General features: G+C 28.4%; 1 protein-coding gene across 5 annotated transcripts in view; it reads left to right on the top strand.

Annotated features, from left to right (window-relative positions):
* LOC107442289 (collagen alpha-2(IV) chain) overlaps nucleotides 1–17,752 on the top strand; it is an 89,678-nt gene that overhangs the window by 56,632 nt on the left and 15,294 nt on the right. For all 5 annotated transcript variants that reach the window (XM_043038985.2, XM_071177541.1, XM_043038983.2 and 2 more), the window contains 21 exons: nucleotides 817–894; nucleotides 1,152–1,268; nucleotides 1,362–1,415; nucleotides 2,271–2,333; nucleotides 2,426–2,470; nucleotides 3,105–3,224; nucleotides 4,548–4,638; nucleotides 6,908–7,201; nucleotides 7,381–7,503; nucleotides 7,988–8,166; nucleotides 9,323–9,413; nucleotides 9,484–9,599; nucleotides 9,998–10,175; nucleotides 10,387–10,578; nucleotides 10,704–10,811; nucleotides 11,360–11,473; nucleotides 12,642–12,803; nucleotides 13,050–13,220; nucleotides 14,461–14,739; nucleotides 15,247–15,422; nucleotides 16,458–16,701. In XM_043038985.2, the coding sequence (XP_042894919.1) occupies nucleotides 817–894; nucleotides 1,152–1,268; nucleotides 1,362–1,415; nucleotides 2,271–2,333; nucleotides 2,426–2,470; nucleotides 3,105–3,224; nucleotides 4,548–4,638; nucleotides 6,908–7,201; nucleotides 7,381–7,503; nucleotides 7,988–8,166; nucleotides 9,323–9,413; nucleotides 9,484–9,599; nucleotides 9,998–10,175; nucleotides 10,387–10,578; nucleotides 10,704–10,811; nucleotides 11,360–11,473; nucleotides 12,642–12,803; nucleotides 13,050–13,220; nucleotides 14,461–14,739; nucleotides 15,247–15,422; nucleotides 16,458–16,701 (2,995 nt within the window). The remainder of the gene's footprint in view (nucleotides 1–816; nucleotides 895–1,151; nucleotides 1,269–1,361; nucleotides 1,416–2,270; nucleotides 2,334–2,425; nucleotides 2,471–3,104; nucleotides 3,225–4,547; nucleotides 4,639–6,907; nucleotides 7,202–7,380; nucleotides 7,504–7,987; nucleotides 8,167–9,322; nucleotides 9,414–9,483; nucleotides 9,600–9,997; nucleotides 10,176–10,386; nucleotides 10,579–10,703; nucleotides 10,812–11,359; nucleotides 11,474–12,641; nucleotides 12,804–13,049; nucleotides 13,221–14,460; nucleotides 14,740–15,246; nucleotides 15,423–16,457; nucleotides 16,702–17,752) is intronic.

The raw sequence follows: 17,752 nt of genomic DNA, 5'->3' as shown, positions 1-17,752 counted from the left end.
TATTTCACCAAACAAGTGAAATTTTAACATACATTGCAAAATGACAAAATTTTCTGAATTTTTTTTTTTTCTGGTCAACTTATGAGAAGTTTAGAATAAAATTTCATAATACTCCGAAACAAAATTGACTTATTTCAGTGGTCAACATACAAGACAGACAGGTGGTCTAGTTACAAAGGTTTTGCTTCTTTATATTATATAGAAAAAATTCCGTTCTTGAAAATTGAGGTCAACTTATGCAGGTGTCCAACTTACAAGGGTGGTCAACTTGACAGGTTTCACTGTATTTTGAAATCATGCAGTAAAATAATTGTTTTGGGATTCTATTGTATTTTTCTCATATTTTTTTTTTCTTCAATTAACGCAATCATATTTGAGTTTGACTTTTTTTGGAGGATCAATACTAATTGCTATTATTATATAAGTTTTTTGTAATCTTCCCTGTCTTTAATGCCATTTCTAATAAAACATTAAAAATCACCAGGGTAAACTATATTCTTCTTTAAAAAAAGTTTGAAAACTCTCACAAATTTTTTTAATAAAAATCATATGACAAACAAGCGTTTTAATAATAATTTTATAAATAAGAGTATTCTATTTCAGATTGCATGTTTTGTAAAATATTTATTTACTGGTTGTCAATTTTTAAATAATTAATGTAATGTTATTCATTTTAACTGTTATATTTTAAATTATTTAAAAATGAAATAAACTTATATGAAATTTCAACTTATATTTGGGTTTTATTGATTCTTTGTAAAGTTTAGTATTTTATACATTCTTTTATTAAGTGATATGTTTATCGAATGATTTTAGGGAGTAAAAGGTGAAAGAGGACTTCAAGGTGATAAAGGTAACATGGGAGTTGGTTTTCAAGGCTTAAAAGGAGAGCGTGTAAGTTATAAGTTTATTTTAAGTATAAATTTAAAAATATCAAAATAAGGGAAAGAACAATAATGAAGAAAAAAATTAGTTTCACTAATTTATTTTCATTGCTGTTTTTTCCTGTCTTTATTGATTCAAGTGTACTTTAAGTATATTTTTTACTTTTACACATGTGAAATTCATTAAATTTAAAAAATTGTTGATTGCACCATTTTTCTTACTTTATTTAATTCCGTAATTAAAATTCTAAGTTTCATTCTAATTAGGGTGAACGTGGCTTGCTTGGACCTCCCGGACCACCAGGTGCATGTGATGGATATTTTGAAGGTAAAAAAGGAGCAACAGTCGGACTTCCTGGTTTACCTGGCCCAAAGGGAGAAAAGGTGAAATTATTGCTTTATTCTTTTCATATGTTAAATAAGTATTTAATTCAGATTTTGATGTGTTATAAAACTTTGCTTTAAATCTTTTTGTAGGGGGAATCAGGCGAAAGAGGGGAAAGAGGATTTGCTGGATTATCTGGCTTAACTGTAAGTCTTCATAAAATACCCAACATTATAAATAAAATTTAAATTTTATAAGAATTCCTAGCACTATTATGATCTTATTATTGGTTACACTTTTTAAAGAAAAAATGTCTGGAATTATTCTGTGCACAATCAAACATTGCGTTCTATTTCTTATTATATTAATTGCTTTAATTAGTTTTGTTTGGCTCGGTAGAACAGTAGGGTAAAAACTGAAACTATTTTTGTTATTTTAGAAGCAGTTCTTATAAAAAATTGTAAAAGTGAAGCTACCTGTTTCTGAAGCTTCAATTGTAGGGAAATCATTTTATACATGTTATTTCTTATAAATTTAAGAAGAAAAGTTTAATGTGTGTTTTTAGGCAAGTTATCAAATCTTTTAACAATATTATAATTTTTAATCAACATGTTTTATTTATATTTTTTCTACTTAGTTTTATTTAATCAGTTTCATGTATTAGTAAAGTTATGTATTAAAACCTTATAACATTTTATATTTTTTAATATTTGAATCATTTTCATGAGGTCAAAATTATTCTGCTTTATATTATACTCATCTATGAGAAATATTTTTTAAAAAACTTTGTTGTCATATACAACCTATCTGCATTTTTAAGTTGGTTTTATTCATTGTTTATGTGTAGAATTTAGAAGAATATGTAATATAAAGAATTTACTGTGAACATTATCAGTATATATCATGCACCTTAATGCTTTTTGATAAGTGTTTAGCTAAAAGTTGAATTAGAATTTTTTTGCTTGCATATTTAATGTAAAAAATAATTTGACTGATAATATGATTTGTGTTTTGGCTTTGAAAATTTTTTAGACAGTAATTGCAAAGTAATTTTTTTCTAGGGACCTTCTGGTGATATTGGTATGAAAGGTGAAAAAGGCCTTCCTGGTTATCCTGGACCTAGGGTATACTAGAAAATTTAGCTTAAAATATATATCTATTAGTTAATAATGTTTTGTGGAAACTGTTGTAATTATTAAATGTTCTTCTAATTTAGGGAAAAGATGGTTTTCCCGGACCTCCTGGTGTACAAGGCTTCAAAGTAATTTTTTACTGCCTAATATAATGCAGAATGTTTTATTTTAATTAGTATTTATGAGACTAGGTTTCTATAAATGTATTTTTAATATATTAGACTCAATAATATGTTTTTTGTTCAATTTATTTTTAAAATATGAATTCAAATATTTTTAAGTATATTAACAATTGTCAAAAATTTTAAACTTTATATAATGTTAATATTTGCTCTAAATTAGTAATTATTTTCTAATCTTATAGAATAAAAACATATAAATAATTAATTTTTATATTTTTTTTATTTATTTTAATTATGGAAATATTATATTTCTATAAAGTTTTTTGTATTTTTGCGATTATTTTACATTCAAAATTCTGATTCATTTTAAAATTTGATATTTAAAAACAGAAAAGGTAAGTTGTAATATTAACTTTTTTTCTATAAGGGAAAATATATAATTTTCAATATTCCATTTTTGTAGATTCTTTACAGTTTTTTTTTACTAATATGCTCATTAGAAGTTTATTTTGATGATGTTTTGTAATGACTATTTTTAGTAAAAAAGTTCATAATATAAAAGAATCATTCTTATAATTGAGAATCGATTTTTTATACATATTTCTTTTCTATATGTTCAATTATGTTTGACATATTTTAGGGTGATAGAGGTGATGATGGATTACCTGGATTAGATGGTTTACCTGGCATGAAGGGAGATTTAGGAGATTCCGGCATACCAGGACCAAGAGGTTTGCCTGGACCACCAGGACCACCGGGTGTTAGTATTACTTCACTTTTTCTGGAGTTGAGAATGAATATTTCATGTAGGGACCTAAAATTTAAGAAAAAGTTTTTATGTAGGAATTGTAGTATCAAGCCAGCATATTTTTTTATTGTTTATTTTCGCATAAATATTGTGCAAATATTTAGCATATTTTATTAGTTGCTTGTTTCAGACAGCAATCTTGTATTGGAGTGTTCTTCATTATTATCTGAATTATGATGCATAATTGTTGTGATATTTTAATTTCTTTAAATTGCTGGGGTAAGAATAATCAAAGCCAATCTTCAGGGAAAGGTTCAAAGAAAATAAATTTAGCTAGTGGTATTTCTATACCACTTTCTCTGATAAATTATGATTCTGTGGCTCTGAGGAATTCTAAGGAGCTTTCCTCTGTTTTTTTCTTTGTTTTTTCCTTTTCTTTCCTCACTCTTCTTGTTTTATTATCTGTCAGATCTAATTTCTAACACTTTATGATATTCTAAGCATCTAGTATTGTAAGTTTTTGCCTTTAACATGGTGCAGTATTGACAGAGATGGATTATGGCAGCGAACACCAAAGTAAAACGCTACTCTCAATGCAATACTAAAAATTATTTTTTAAAAAGTGAAAATTCTCAGCGTTTGACTATTTTATGAAAAGCCTGTTTTTTTGGTAAAGTAATGTAGGTAAATGCATCAGAAAAATAGTCTCTATCTACTTTTAGTTTAGTTTAGTTTTTTTTTCTTATTCTCACTAGCTGAAACTTAAGTAACAGTTCCTTTGTTAATTCTTTTAATGTCTAAACTGCTTCAAGATGTTACTCTTTCCAATATCTGAAGTAGAAGATCTTTAAAAATTGCATAGTAAAAGGATAAATTACTTTTTTTTTCATTGTGTTTGTTTTTATTTAGAACTGTTTAAGTATAACAGTTTGAATGAAACAAAGTAGCTTTAATCAATACAAGTTAAAGATAGCTTATAATTAACATTCTGTTGCAGTGTTCTAAAATAACATGATTAACATTCTTAAAATAACATTTAAAGTAATGTTGTTTTCAGAGCAGGTTCGATTTTCAAACCGATCTAACTTACAGATCTAAATATACAGAGATCTATCTCTAATTCAATCCAATACAAACCTTATGGTTAAATTTTCTTTAAAAAAATTTTAAATCTTAGTTTATACTTTTTTGAAACTTTTACATTTTTAATTATTGTAGATATTGACCATGAAAATATGGTACAGAAATTGTAGACCATAAAAAATAATATATAGTTACCAGTCATTAAAAGTGATATAAATTTTTTAAAAACATGTTTCATATGTAATATTTTAGGGTATTGAAGGAAGAGCTGGCCCACCCGGACCCCCAGGACCTTCAGGCATAACTGGCCCACCTGGTTTCTCAGGAGCTGATGGATTATCAGGTTTGTTAGATTATAAATGTTGCAGTATGTTTAACTATAGACAACTAAAATTATTGTTTTAAAAAATGTATTGCAGTTTTTTTTATTTGCTTATTAAAATTTAGCTTTTTAAAATGTGATATAAATGTATTGAACTCGTTATTTTTTTGATGTTTACATTCTTTTTTTCACACAGCTTGTACAAAGGTAATTCTTTTTCTCCCACTCTCTCTTTCGAAATTTGTAGTATAACTTTGTTTAAATCTTATTGAAATTATAGTTAGATTGTTCTTTTTTTCTTTTTCAAATTTTGACATATTGTAATTTTTTGAAAAAATAATTAATGTTTGAAGCATGCATTCAATCAATTTATTTAAAATGTAACGAAAAATACAGAAAACAACAATGATAAAAATATAGGCGCAAATATATAATATGTTTCTAATCGAAATGACATATATCACAGGGATATAAAAAAATATAATAAACGTTTTAAAAACATGACTTTTTTTACTGAAAATATAAATATGAGAATTTGTTTTTTAGACTAAATTATGTAGTAAAAGTATCAATCATTAATTGTCTTTGGATTTTCTAGTAAGTTTAAATTATTCATATTAAAGTATAAATTTCTATAATAATGCAGTTTATTATTTTAGTCAGCGAAATGGATTAATTGTTTTTCTGTTTCTGCACCAATTCAGTTAAAGATTATATAAATGACACACAAGGAATTATGAGCTATGTGCTGTTGTTAGTTAAGAAAAGACCATTGCAGTATAGGATTTAAGTAATCATCCGTGACTGCTTATAGTTCCGTTTTATTTAGCTTTCAAATTATATAATTCTACTTCTAAAAATTAAACTCGTCAGGCAGAAATTTAATTAATACTACTTTTTATAAGCAAAAAGATGGCTGTGCTACGTCGTTTTAAGAGTTAGCGATGTTGATATTCGTTCGTGCTTGGCATCCATTCAGTATGCACTTAGATGCAAACAGGCACTCTGTGTAGGGATAATGTTTTTTTTTTAACTTACAACAGAGCATAGTAATATATAACGAAATATTTTACTGATGGGTGTTCCAAAACTGACTGACAATTTGTAGAAACCCATTAAAGAAAAACAGAAGAAGAAACTTACAGTTCAAGGCATTCTCCTTGTTTTACTAGATTGTATCATGAATAAATAATATACAAATTGAAATCAGTTAAAAAATGAACTGAAAATCAGTTGCAAAGTTTTTTTAACCAACAGTGCTGCTATCTAGAAAAAAATTTAAAACTTTGCTTTCTGCTACCGACCATTTCTACTGAAATATTTGCACAAATTTCTGTTGACTTTGTCTTCTCACTGCAACGGGTTGTTGCCATGCAAAGAGTGGTTATTTAAAAAATATTGCAGTTTTCTCAGTAAGCAGTACTACCTTTTTAACGAAATTTGAAGCTTGTTGAGAAAAAGTGCCTGTTCTCCTAAGCAGAAAATTATACATTTATTCTATTTCTTTCCATTTTCCCTTGATTATAAAAATTGTTAGTCATACTCGTCAGTAACTTTTAAAATGAAATTTTCATATGTACAGTGTGCAAAATAAAAAACGGATTTTCCTGAAAAACTTTCGATCTAATGATTGGATTTTCACATTCTAGGACTCAATCTTAATGGCTCAAGGGGATGACCTCATATATGCTAATTAATAAATGCAGGCAATATTTTAATTTACAAAATCAGACAAAAAAAACGTACTTTGTCTGAAAGAACATACCTGTTTTTCAACGGATTTGGATTTGGGGGTAGCCGCAATTTGGAAAATATAGTCACTATTGTTTGGTCAGGTCAGCCAGTCAAGACAACTTCTTTGGACTTATGTCCCATATTAGCAGTCAAATTTTTTATGACTTGTATCTCATGCAAGCGGTCATAATTGCGCGACCCTTTTCATTGAATGACATTTTATTTATACAATTATTGTGCTAATGGTAATAAATTCATTTCGCTCCTGTACAATTTTTTTTTATTTCCATAGTTTTGTGCATGTTGTCTATTCATTTGTTATCAGGAGAAAAAAAACAACATTATTTTGTATTTCATTAAACAGTATACTAAGAATACAAAGCTTATTTTTAACATAAATTTTTTTTTAAATCTTAGATCTGTTTTAAGTAAATCAAAACAAGGCATGGTTAATATGGCCTGCAGAAATAGAATCTTATAGATCCAGACTATGCTGTAACTTGTTTTCACTTTTCTTTTATGTAATTGCAGGTTAATGTATGCTCTTTTTATTTAGGAGAAATTGGACCCCGTGGTCCTCCGGGACCTCCAGGTGGACCAGGAATTCCTGGTTTGCCTGGACGAGAAGGACCACCTGGCTACAAAGGTGAAAAAGGAGATGGAGGTTTACCCGGTTTAGAAGGCCTTCCAGGCCAGCCTGGGTTACCAGGAGCACCTGGTCCAAAAGGTGAACCAGGTCCAAAAGGAAGCCCTGGTCTTTCGATTCAAGGTCCAAATGGCATGGATGGTAGTCCTGGTTTAGATGGATTGACAGGTCCAAGAGGAGAAACTGGTCCAAAGGGAGAGAGAGGTAAAGGGTTTTGTTACCTTTTTTCATTTATGTTTTTCTTTAAACTGCTAGCACCTAGTAAACATTTTATGTTTAAAATTTTTGTCAATTCAAAAGCTTGATTATGGACTATGTCTCACTCATTGTCAAATTTGTTTTTATCTTTAGAAAGACTCAGATACTTAAATTGATTTCCTTAGGTACCCCTGGTGATACTCAAGAAGGTACTCCTGGCTTACCAGGCTTGCCTGGTCTAAAAGGAGAAAGAGGTTTTTCTGGATTGCCTGGACGTCCTGGTTTACCTGGGTTAACGGGACCCAAAGGTATAAAAAAAGATAGTTTTTAACACTTTAGAAAAATATAGCTTTTTTATTGTTTATGAATGATAACCCTTATGAAAAGAAAAGAATTTTATGATAAGAAAATAAAAAAATTTCCCTATTAATGTAACTATATTAAATCTTTAGTTATTTACTTAAAAACATTAATTTGTTTTAAACATGAGAAATAAAATCACGGTTGCTTTAAAATATCAAAAAGTGATCTAGGTTTTAATTAAACATAGTTACATGCATTGTTTTATATATTGCGTCGTACTTCAGCATAAAGTAAATTTTAATTGTGTTTTCCCTTAATTAAAAGTTAATGTTTTTAACTTAAGTCAATATTAAATTGGAAGCAATATTTTGACTTAATGCTTTCTTTTTCTTTTAAATATTAACATGAGTTATCTATATATATGTGTGTGCGTGTGATTAAACGATCCACTATCTCTTTATGTGTTGTTAAACATAAAAATGTTTTCAGGTCAAACTGGGGGAAGTTGCATTACTTGTACTCCTGGCATAAAGGGAGAAAAAGGTGAAAGAGGACTGGATGCCTTACCCGGATTACAAGGACCCCGAGGTGAAACAGGCTTACCAGGCCCTCCTGGTCCAAAAGGTGATGATGGATTGTCAGGCTTAATTGGAATTCCTGGTGACGAAGTATGATTTGCATTTCGTTATTTGTCTCATAAATATGAAAAATTTCTTTACAGTGAATGCAATTTTTTGAGTATAGAACTATTTGCATTTGTTTCCATTTTGTATATTAAAAAATCTCGTGTGGTTTAGAAGTTGATTTTTTAAAAATCTATGTGAAGAAATAACCCTTTACATTCTAATAAGAAATTTCTTTCTTGAAAAGAAAATGTTCTATTCTTTTATTAATATATAGGCACAAAAGTACATAAATTTTTAAAAGGAGAATCCATAAAGTGTAGTGGTAATCATTAAATTATTTTAGGAAATTTATATTACACTGGAATCATTATCCCATTAACTGATTTGTAAAGTATATATGCTTGCCTTAAACATGCATAAGAAACAGACTTTAACACCAGCTATTATTGTCATATTGAAACATCATGTTATCACACATTTTAGCCTAATTTACAAATTATATATTTTATATACTAATATATAATTTCCAAATGAGGCTAAAATTCTAATAATATATAATTTCTAAATGAAGTTATACAGAGATTTTAATACTCGTAGAATACTTTCAAGCATTAGTTTTCGGGCAAAATTGATTTCAGTGATCTCATTTTCTGTAAATTCAAATCAATACGAAATGGATGTTCTTCTTTATTTCAAAGGCTTCGAGCCCTTTCACAAATGACGATTGAGGAAGATCATTGGTCCCATTTCGCAGTCTTCATAGGTATCACTATGTTCTCGTTTTGTTATTGTAGGCCGCTAGATGATTCACTGAATAATTCATTTTTAAAATCTACATATCTACACAAATTCATACAGTATGTGACTTATAAAAGGAAAAGACACAAAAACCATTTCTTTCATATGTAACAATTATTATATAAAATAAAGTTTTAGAATATCCATCTTTATTCATGTCAATTTTTCTGGAGATAAGCCTGGAAAACCAGGATTATGCTATGAATTGCTGTAATAGCTTGCCATATTTATAAATTCCTATATACATTTTAATCAACCAAATTACAAATAATTATTTTATGGAATTACTTACTTGCATTACATTTTACAAATTAATTTATTAGCAATAATATTAATATTTCTGTGTGCATTCTATTGGTTTCCAATTACAAATATACTTAAACATCTGGCTTGATTTCAGGGACGACCTGGTATACCAGGGCGTGATGGTGTCAAAGGAGAAGCAGGGCCCCCAGCAGTCATACCTCGAGATTTAGTTGTTGGAGAAAAAGGTATACCTATTTCTTAATGAAAAGTGAACACTTGTGTTTATTGAACATTTATATTAAATATTGTTTTCAGGGGATAAAGGAGATTCTGGCTATCAAGGATTGCCTGGTATTCCAGGAAGAGATGGTTTACCTGGACCACCTGGCTTACCAGGTCCTCCTGGAGCTTTGGGACTAATTGGAGACAAGGTGATTACATCTTCAAATCAATACTCACATTTTACACTTAATAATAAGCCCTTGTCTTAAATGGAAAAATTAACGGAGTAATGAATTGAGATATTAAACAACAAAATTTATTTTTAACTTTTGACTATCTTATTATGCATCTTAATTAAAAATAAACTTGTAATTTAAATTCATTTTCTTTCAGCATTGCAAATTACATAATTATTCTATTGATTTTCTTATCTTAATATTAATTTCCAATTATAAAGACTCATTTGATCACTCAATAATTTAGTTATTTAACCAATTTTCTCATAACATAATTTTTTGAATTATTTAAAAATTTGTGAAAATTTTTGTTTAAATAATTTTTTATTTGTTAAAGATTAAACACAAACTTATCTTTTAACACAAAATAGGGAGCACCAGGGTTTCCAGGAGCACCTGGAAGGCCAGGTGTAGCAGGATTACCTGGATTTCCTGGCCCTAAAGGAGAAAGAGGTTCTGGCATACCTGGAGCTCCTGGTGACAAAGGTGAACGAGGTCTGCCGGGATTTGCAGGATTAGATGGACCTCCTGGTCAAAAGGGTGAACCAGGTAATTTTCCTCATTTAACCTGATACATTTATTTCATTCCATTATTAAATGACCATTTACTCAGGAAATATATAATGTAACTACTGTACTTAAATTAAATTTTTGGATATTTTACTTAACCTTTTTATACATTGCATATGCAAAAAATAAAATGAAATAATCACAGTAAAACAAAATACGAACTACACCAATGTGTATCTTTTTTCTTTAGGAAAATTACCACCACCTGAGGAACTGATATTGCCACCTGGTCCTCGAGGACCACCAGGTCCTCCTGGTTTACCTGGTGCTAATGGTCTTCAAGGATTTCCAGGAGTTGCTGGGAAACCCGGATATGATGGAACTCCAGGTCCTAAAGGAGAATCTGGAGAAAATGGATTACCGGGTCCGCCAGGACCTAGAGGTAAGTTTATTTATGAATCCTATTTTAAAAATTTAAAATAATTTAAAGTCAACTATTTTATCAAAATAAAATTATAAAGTATTTTAATGTATTTGTTGTATATTTCTTATTAATACTTTATTCAGGCTTACCTGGTCCAAGAGGAGATAAAGGTGCTACAGGTCCAATGGGATTTCCTGGTGAGATTGGACAACAAGGTGATGATGGCTTACCTGGTTTACCAGGGCTTAAAGGTAATATCCTTATAACTTGCTAATATGTTTTTGTAACCTTACGCTGCATAGTTTACTTTTTCATTTTCTTGTTAACAATGCACATGGGTTATTATTATTATTTTTTTTTTTATCTTTCTAGAAAATTACTTTTTATATTTTTTGGAATATACTAAATACTCTCTCCATAAGCTAATATGTTCTATGATTGTTCTAAAATTTCCTTGAAACCCTTGAAGCTTTTGTCTGACTATGACTTTCATTTTTTTAGTTTCTGTTATTATTTTTTTAAATTTAATTATATTTTTTTGTTAACATGGTTTCTAACACTACTTAGTTGTTATTTTAAGTGTAGTTTTGTTCGAAAAAATGCATCATTTTCTTTTCGTGAAATGTAGGGTTACTTATGAATTCCAATTATTTTATTGTACTTAGATGCTTAGACATTAACTTAAATATAATTCGTATTAATTTCATAGATTATTATGTTAAACTATATTGTTATGATATTGTTATTTTAAAATAAAACTAATATTAATATTATTGAACGAATAATTTATGTATTCCAGGTACAAGAGGTGAACAAGGATTACCAGGCATTGGACGTCCTGGTCCACCTGGTTTATCAGGATTACCTGGACCAAAAGGGGATCGAGGATATTCAGGGCCTCCAGGACTGCAAGGTTATTGCATTCAAATTAATTTCAAAGAAAATTTGTGTTTCAATTGTGATATAATATTAATCAAAGGGTGTAACTCTTGGAGTTAAGCTCTAATAATAATACAGTAGTAAGTTTAGTCTAAATATTTTATCTTATTTATTAGACAGGAGTCTTAAATTACGTAAAGTCAAACTTAAAAAATGAGTTATCAAAACAATTCACAGAAAATTATGATGAGTATGATGTTTTGATCACTTACGCAAAGGTAATAATTCTCTCTTATCATGCAAGTTGAGAAACTCATTGTCTAATTTATCATATAAGTTGAAAATGTCTATAGCTTTTTTTTCCCTTTTACATTTACTACATTATGCTATGTTAATTCAGACTGATGTCTAAGTTTGCTAATTTATACTAAAATGGAACTTAACTGGACTTTACTTAAACGAACTTGAAAAATCTTGTTTTGCTGAATTTATTATTAATTAATTGTAGTTTAACTCAGAAACATTATTAATGAAATAAATAGAAAATATAGATATTGAAATTTTTCATTAGTAGCTATTTGCACCCCAATGTGCTTAGCAAAGGATCATCATTTTCATCTGTTTTAAAACTGTTTATATAGTATTTATAGTATATGCTTTACTTTTTTTTCATGCCTACAGAGTTATGGAAAATTGATTTTGTAAGGTATTGCTGAATTTATCTTATTTTCTAATAAATATCTCTTTATAATACAGATAATTAAAATGAGATTTCTTGTTCATTTACTGTAAACTAATCAATTCTTGATTTGTCTCCTTACCAAAGGGAACCTTAAGTCTACACTCTAATCTTATTCACATTATTATAAAATTAGCTTCATGTGAATAACAGCTTTCTTATGTATTTTGTTATTTTTTAGAAATATCTCTAGCATTAAAATTATCTAATTTTTTTTTTATCTTCAGTTGACTCTAAATTGAAAAAAAAGAAGACTAGAACAGGGTAGTAAGTGTGGATAGGGAGTTAACGGGAAAGAGAGAGGAAAGAAACTAATGCATCTTATTAGTATTCAAACTAGAATCCTTTATTTCAATTTTATTCACAATGTCTTATATTTATTGAGGATATTATATATTTTGAGGATATTATATATTATATTTATTATATATTTAGAATGAAATAATTATTATAAATGTTACAGGAGAGAGAGGATTACCAGGTTTTCCTGGAGTAAAAGGAGAACTAGGTAGCCCTGGACTTCCTGGATTTTCTGGTGCAAAAGGAGGTAAAGGAGAACCTGCTCGAGAAGGACTGCCTGGGCCGCCTGGGGAACCTGGATTGAGGGGATTTGATGGACAGAAAGGTACTTAAAAGACTTATTATTATATTGTTAGTTAATGCATTTAATTGTATCATTGTATTCTTTTTGAAAAAGATTTTAGAAAGAAATAATATTTGACGGAAATCAGAAAAAAAGAGGTTACTCTACTTTAACTTAATTTATATTAAGATTTAATTTTCTTATGCATTTTTTTCCATTACATTATGATATTCAATCAATCCTAAAATTATTCAAAATGTAACTTTTATTATATTTTTTCTTTTAAAGGTTTTCCTGGGCCAAAAGGAGATTTAGGTCTTCCAGGATTTCCAGGTCTACCTGGCATGAAAGGAGATCCTGGTCTTCCTGGATTACCTGGCTTACCTGGTTTTGATGGAATTCCTGGTCAACCCGGTCAACCTGGACGAGATGGCTTAGAAGGTCTTCCTGGGATACCCGGTAAAATCATTTTGCCTAATTTTATTTTTGTCATACATAATTGAATATTTTCTATACCAACTGAAATCTATATTAAAATTATGTTTTTACATGGCTATTTTTTAAGGTAATTTCTCTTTATTATTTATACTGTATAGTAGAATGAGGAATGTTTTTATGTCTTTAGATTTGCGATATCTACTTTTAAACTAAAAATTCTTAGTGGGAAAATTTGAATTTTAATTGGCCTGAAGATGCAGAGAAATATAATAATAAATATGTTTCATTAAAAATATTTTAATAAAATTTAAAGTCTTGAATTGTTGTTTTAGGTTGAAATTATTATCCAAAAAACGTATTTAATTTCAAATAAATTATAAGTATCTATAGCAAGAAGTTTTAAATGAAAAATAAAACGAAATTACTATTACTCATGATTTGTTTGTTTTGATTATTAAAAATTGTCTGAAAAATAGGCATTTCTGGATAATAGACATCAGAATATAGCATTGTGTACTGTATATCAATTGTAAAAAGGGTGAGAAAATTTTTTGCGCTTTGAATTTTTTGTTTCTTTTTCCTTTGTTGAAATATAAAATTTATTGAGATATATTGTGATAATAGCATCATAATTTTTAAACATAATTTCAGATCTAACAGGTGTGAAAGAGGCAATGGTAAAAATGTATTTAATTTCAAAGAAATAATAAGCATAAAATTATAGCATGAAGTTTTAAATGAAAAATAAAACGAAATTACTCCTATTCATTTTAAATAAGTTTCTCACAGATAATCTTATTTTTATGATGTGTTTTTTTGGCCTAATTTTTTTATATTTTTACAGTAGAAAGTCAAAAAGTCTAAAAATGGAAAGTTTTTATTATCTCTAAGAATAGATTTTTCTGCATAAGAGGAATATAAATTAAAGACCTATTATCTGAGAAAATCTATCTCTTATATATAATTTTCTTATTCAAGCAATTTTGTAAATAATTGCAAAAGTATAAAAAAGGGCAATTTTTTTTCATTTTTGGAAAAGGGGAAAATGATTTGTTTGTTTTGATTATTAAAAAGTGATTGAAAATAGGCGTTTCTGGGTAACAAACATCCAAATGTAGCACTGTGCATTGTATATCAATTGCAAAAAGAGTGATAGAAATTTTTCCATTTTGAATTTTTGTTTCTTTTCCCTTTGTTGAACATGTAATTCGTTGAACTATATTGTAATAATAATATTGTAATTTTCTAAACAATATTTCAGGACAAAAAGGAGAAAGAGGTATTGATGGCTTCCCTGGTCCACCAGGACCAAATGGTTTAGATGGTTTACCTGGATTAATGGGAGAAAAAGGTGATCGAGGCCTCGCAGGTTACCCTGGGACTGATGGCTTTCCTGGAACATCTGGTGTTAAGGGAGAACCTGGTCTACCTGGTTTCCCCGGTTCTAAGGGCCCACCTGGTGATGCAGCAGCTAAAGGAGAAAAAGGCGTACCTGGGCTTCCTGGATTAAATGGTTTACCTGGAGAATCTGGACCACCTGGTAAAAACCGTTTTACTACTAACAGTCTCATATTTAACCCGACTGTGATTAGTTCTCGAACTAATAATCAAATATTAATTTTTATTTTATTCTATTATATTTCTTGTACATTTTACTATATTCCTTCATAATTGTAAGAATAGTTTTTTGTGCAGAAAAACGATATGTAACGCAAGGTTATATTAAACAAAAACAAAAAAAAAATCTCACCAAAAAAACCTTTTCAAATTCAAAAAAATTAGTATTAAAAAAAATAGTTCTGAAGAAATATTAACTTCCCATAATTGTAGCTTATTATGTAACAATTATGGAATTAGACCTATAATAACTTATTATAGAATGTCAATTGTTTTATTCTATCGTATTCCCTATGTATTTTTATAAAGGGGCTCATAATTTCATGTTTCTAAGTCATTGTTTTTGCATATATAACAAAACAAACATTTATACGCTATGTTTAAAGAGTTCCTTATGATTTTTAAATATAAAGAGATTCGTTTCCTATAGGTTTAAGTGGTCTGCCTGGATTAAAAGGTGATGCTGGGATACCTGGCCGAGGATTACCTGGATTGCCTGGTGCTCCTGGTGAAAGAGGTATAGAAGGTGAACCTGGTCCACCAGGATTCCCTGGTGCAAAAGGATCTGATGGATTACCAGGATTTACTGGAAATAAAGGAGAACAGGTTAGTTGAATTTTTACTTTTATCTGTTATCACATCTAGTTTTTTTTAGAATTATAATATTTCATTAAAAATGCTGCAGAAATCAAATTTAATAATAAAATCTTCATTTAGTAAGAGAAGTTTCTATAATTTTACTTTTGATTGGGAATTTTATTTGGTTATTCCAACTATGTAGAAATAAATTGTAAAATAATGTCAGTTTACAAATCCTTTGCGTTTTTTGAAGTAATTGTGTTTGTTTGTATTTTTTCTTCTTCTCCCATATGCATTTTTGGAAGCAATTTTTTTATCTAAGCATAGTTATCTTCCTACTGTTTCTTATTTAGTTAATAATATTTAAATAGGCAACTCACCTATGTAAATCTCTTTTTTTTCCTGGTGATTTCTAAACAGATACATTAAAAATAATTTTTCAATCATCATTTTATAAACAAATTTTTATTTCTTTATAAATTTTAATTAAATATTGATATGGTCATTTAAGCAGAGGATTTAATTTTTCCCCCAACTCAAAAGTGGCAAAAATCTGAATTTTATAGGATTTTTTTCATAAATTTTGCAAATTTTTAAACATTTGCAAACCTATAATACACATGTTGAAAAATATTTTTTTAGGCAGATTAAAAGCACCTGAAATATTTTGTGAATTAAAATTTTATTCCTTACATTAAAAATACAATAAGTACTATATAAAGTTGTATTATTTGAAAACTTTATCCAAACAGGTCATGCAATCAAAATTATCATATAATGAAAATTAATGAACTTTGAGTTGTTTCTCAGCCGTTAACTTATAGTTGTGAAACCAATTCGTTAAAAATTTAAATAATTTCTATAATGTCAATACTTTAAATTCAGCTTTAGTTGTTGTAAGCTAAAAGAAAAAAATCACAAAAGATATGATAAAAAAGATACTACAAACTGACTTGTATCCATCTGTGTATATTGTTTCAATTTGATTTTTATTCAGATTCAAGAATTATTTAATTCAATTTTTTTTTTAAATCATCTGAATACTGTCTTTAACTTTCACAGGGCTTACCAGGTCTACCTGGATTTCCTGGAGCACGTGGATTCCCTGGTCAGAGTGGGTTACCTGGTTTGAAAGGCGATTCTGGATTTTCTGGTATTCCTGGTGTAAAAGGTGAAGCTGGAGATGCTGGACTTCCTGGTCTGCCTGGACCAAAAGGAGAAAGAGGAGATGGCGGTGCACCTGGCCTGCCAGGCTTAGATGGATTTAAGGGAGGAAAAGGTGATCAAGGTTACCCAGGGCCTCCAGGTAAGCTTTTTTTTAATATAAACACTTATATTTGCCAGACAATTTTTAAAAAGCCAGAGTTAAAATAAGTTGCTTGTCTCAAACTCTAGGTAATTCAGTTTTAATCTGTAAGTAAAAATAAGTTAAGAAATTTTCCGATAACATTTAAGAAAAGATATTTTGTTTGAACAGAAATAAGTATTACTTGTGTTAAAAAATCAGTGTCTTTTAATGAATTCTACTTTGGAAGAGTTATTGAGTTTTTCTTTTTATAGTGGAGAATAAGGTTATTAAGAACTTTTCAAAGGTATTTTCTTTTCTTAAATTTGCTACTGCTTTTCAGAAAATTATGTATATATTTCTGAATAAAGTAATTATAATTGCAATAAATGAATTACATAATTCGTTATAGGTCATTTTAAAATATTGGCAGATAATTTATACTGCATTTAAAAGAAACTTAATTTCTAACTGTAATTCTGAGAAAGTTAAATTTATTGATCCGAACCTCATAATAGCTCACATGTTATAGTTTATGTTTTTACAATTGCATATTTAAATAAAATGAACCGTTAAAAAGCACAACAGCTATATCCCCAATAATTAAATTGAGTTTTAAATTGCAGAAGTCACATCAAATCAGCAAAGCAGTCAGCTTTATCTTCTTACTGTTTAAGAAATAAAATTTTCAACTCAAATATTTATACTGCATTTTTCTGTGTTAAATTTGTAGTAATAATTGAATTGATTTAAATTCAGTTTATTGAAATTAAATATTTTTATGCTAAGGTATTATTGTCAGATAAAATTGTCAACATCATATTGTATACTTATTTTAATCTAAAACAGCTGTATTTAAAATTAATTTTTTAAGTATTCTTTTTTAGAAGATATAAAGTCTTAAATACTGCTAAAAGCATTACAAAATATACTTAATATAAATNTATTTTGTTTGAACAGAAATAAGTATTACTCGTGTTAAAAAATCAGTGTCTTTTGATGAATTCTACTTTGGAAGAGTTATTGAGTTTTTATTTTTATAACAGAGAATAAGGTTATTAAAAAGTTTTCA

Source organism: Parasteatoda tepidariorum, chromosome 2 (assembly GCF_043381705.1).
Source record: "Parasteatoda tepidariorum isolate YZ-2023 chromosome 2, CAS_Ptep_4.0, whole genome shotgun sequence".
NCBI lineage: Eukaryota > Metazoa > Arthropoda > Arachnida > Araneae > Theridiidae > Parasteatoda > Parasteatoda tepidariorum.
This window is presented reverse-complemented; position numbering and strand designations above follow the sequence as displayed.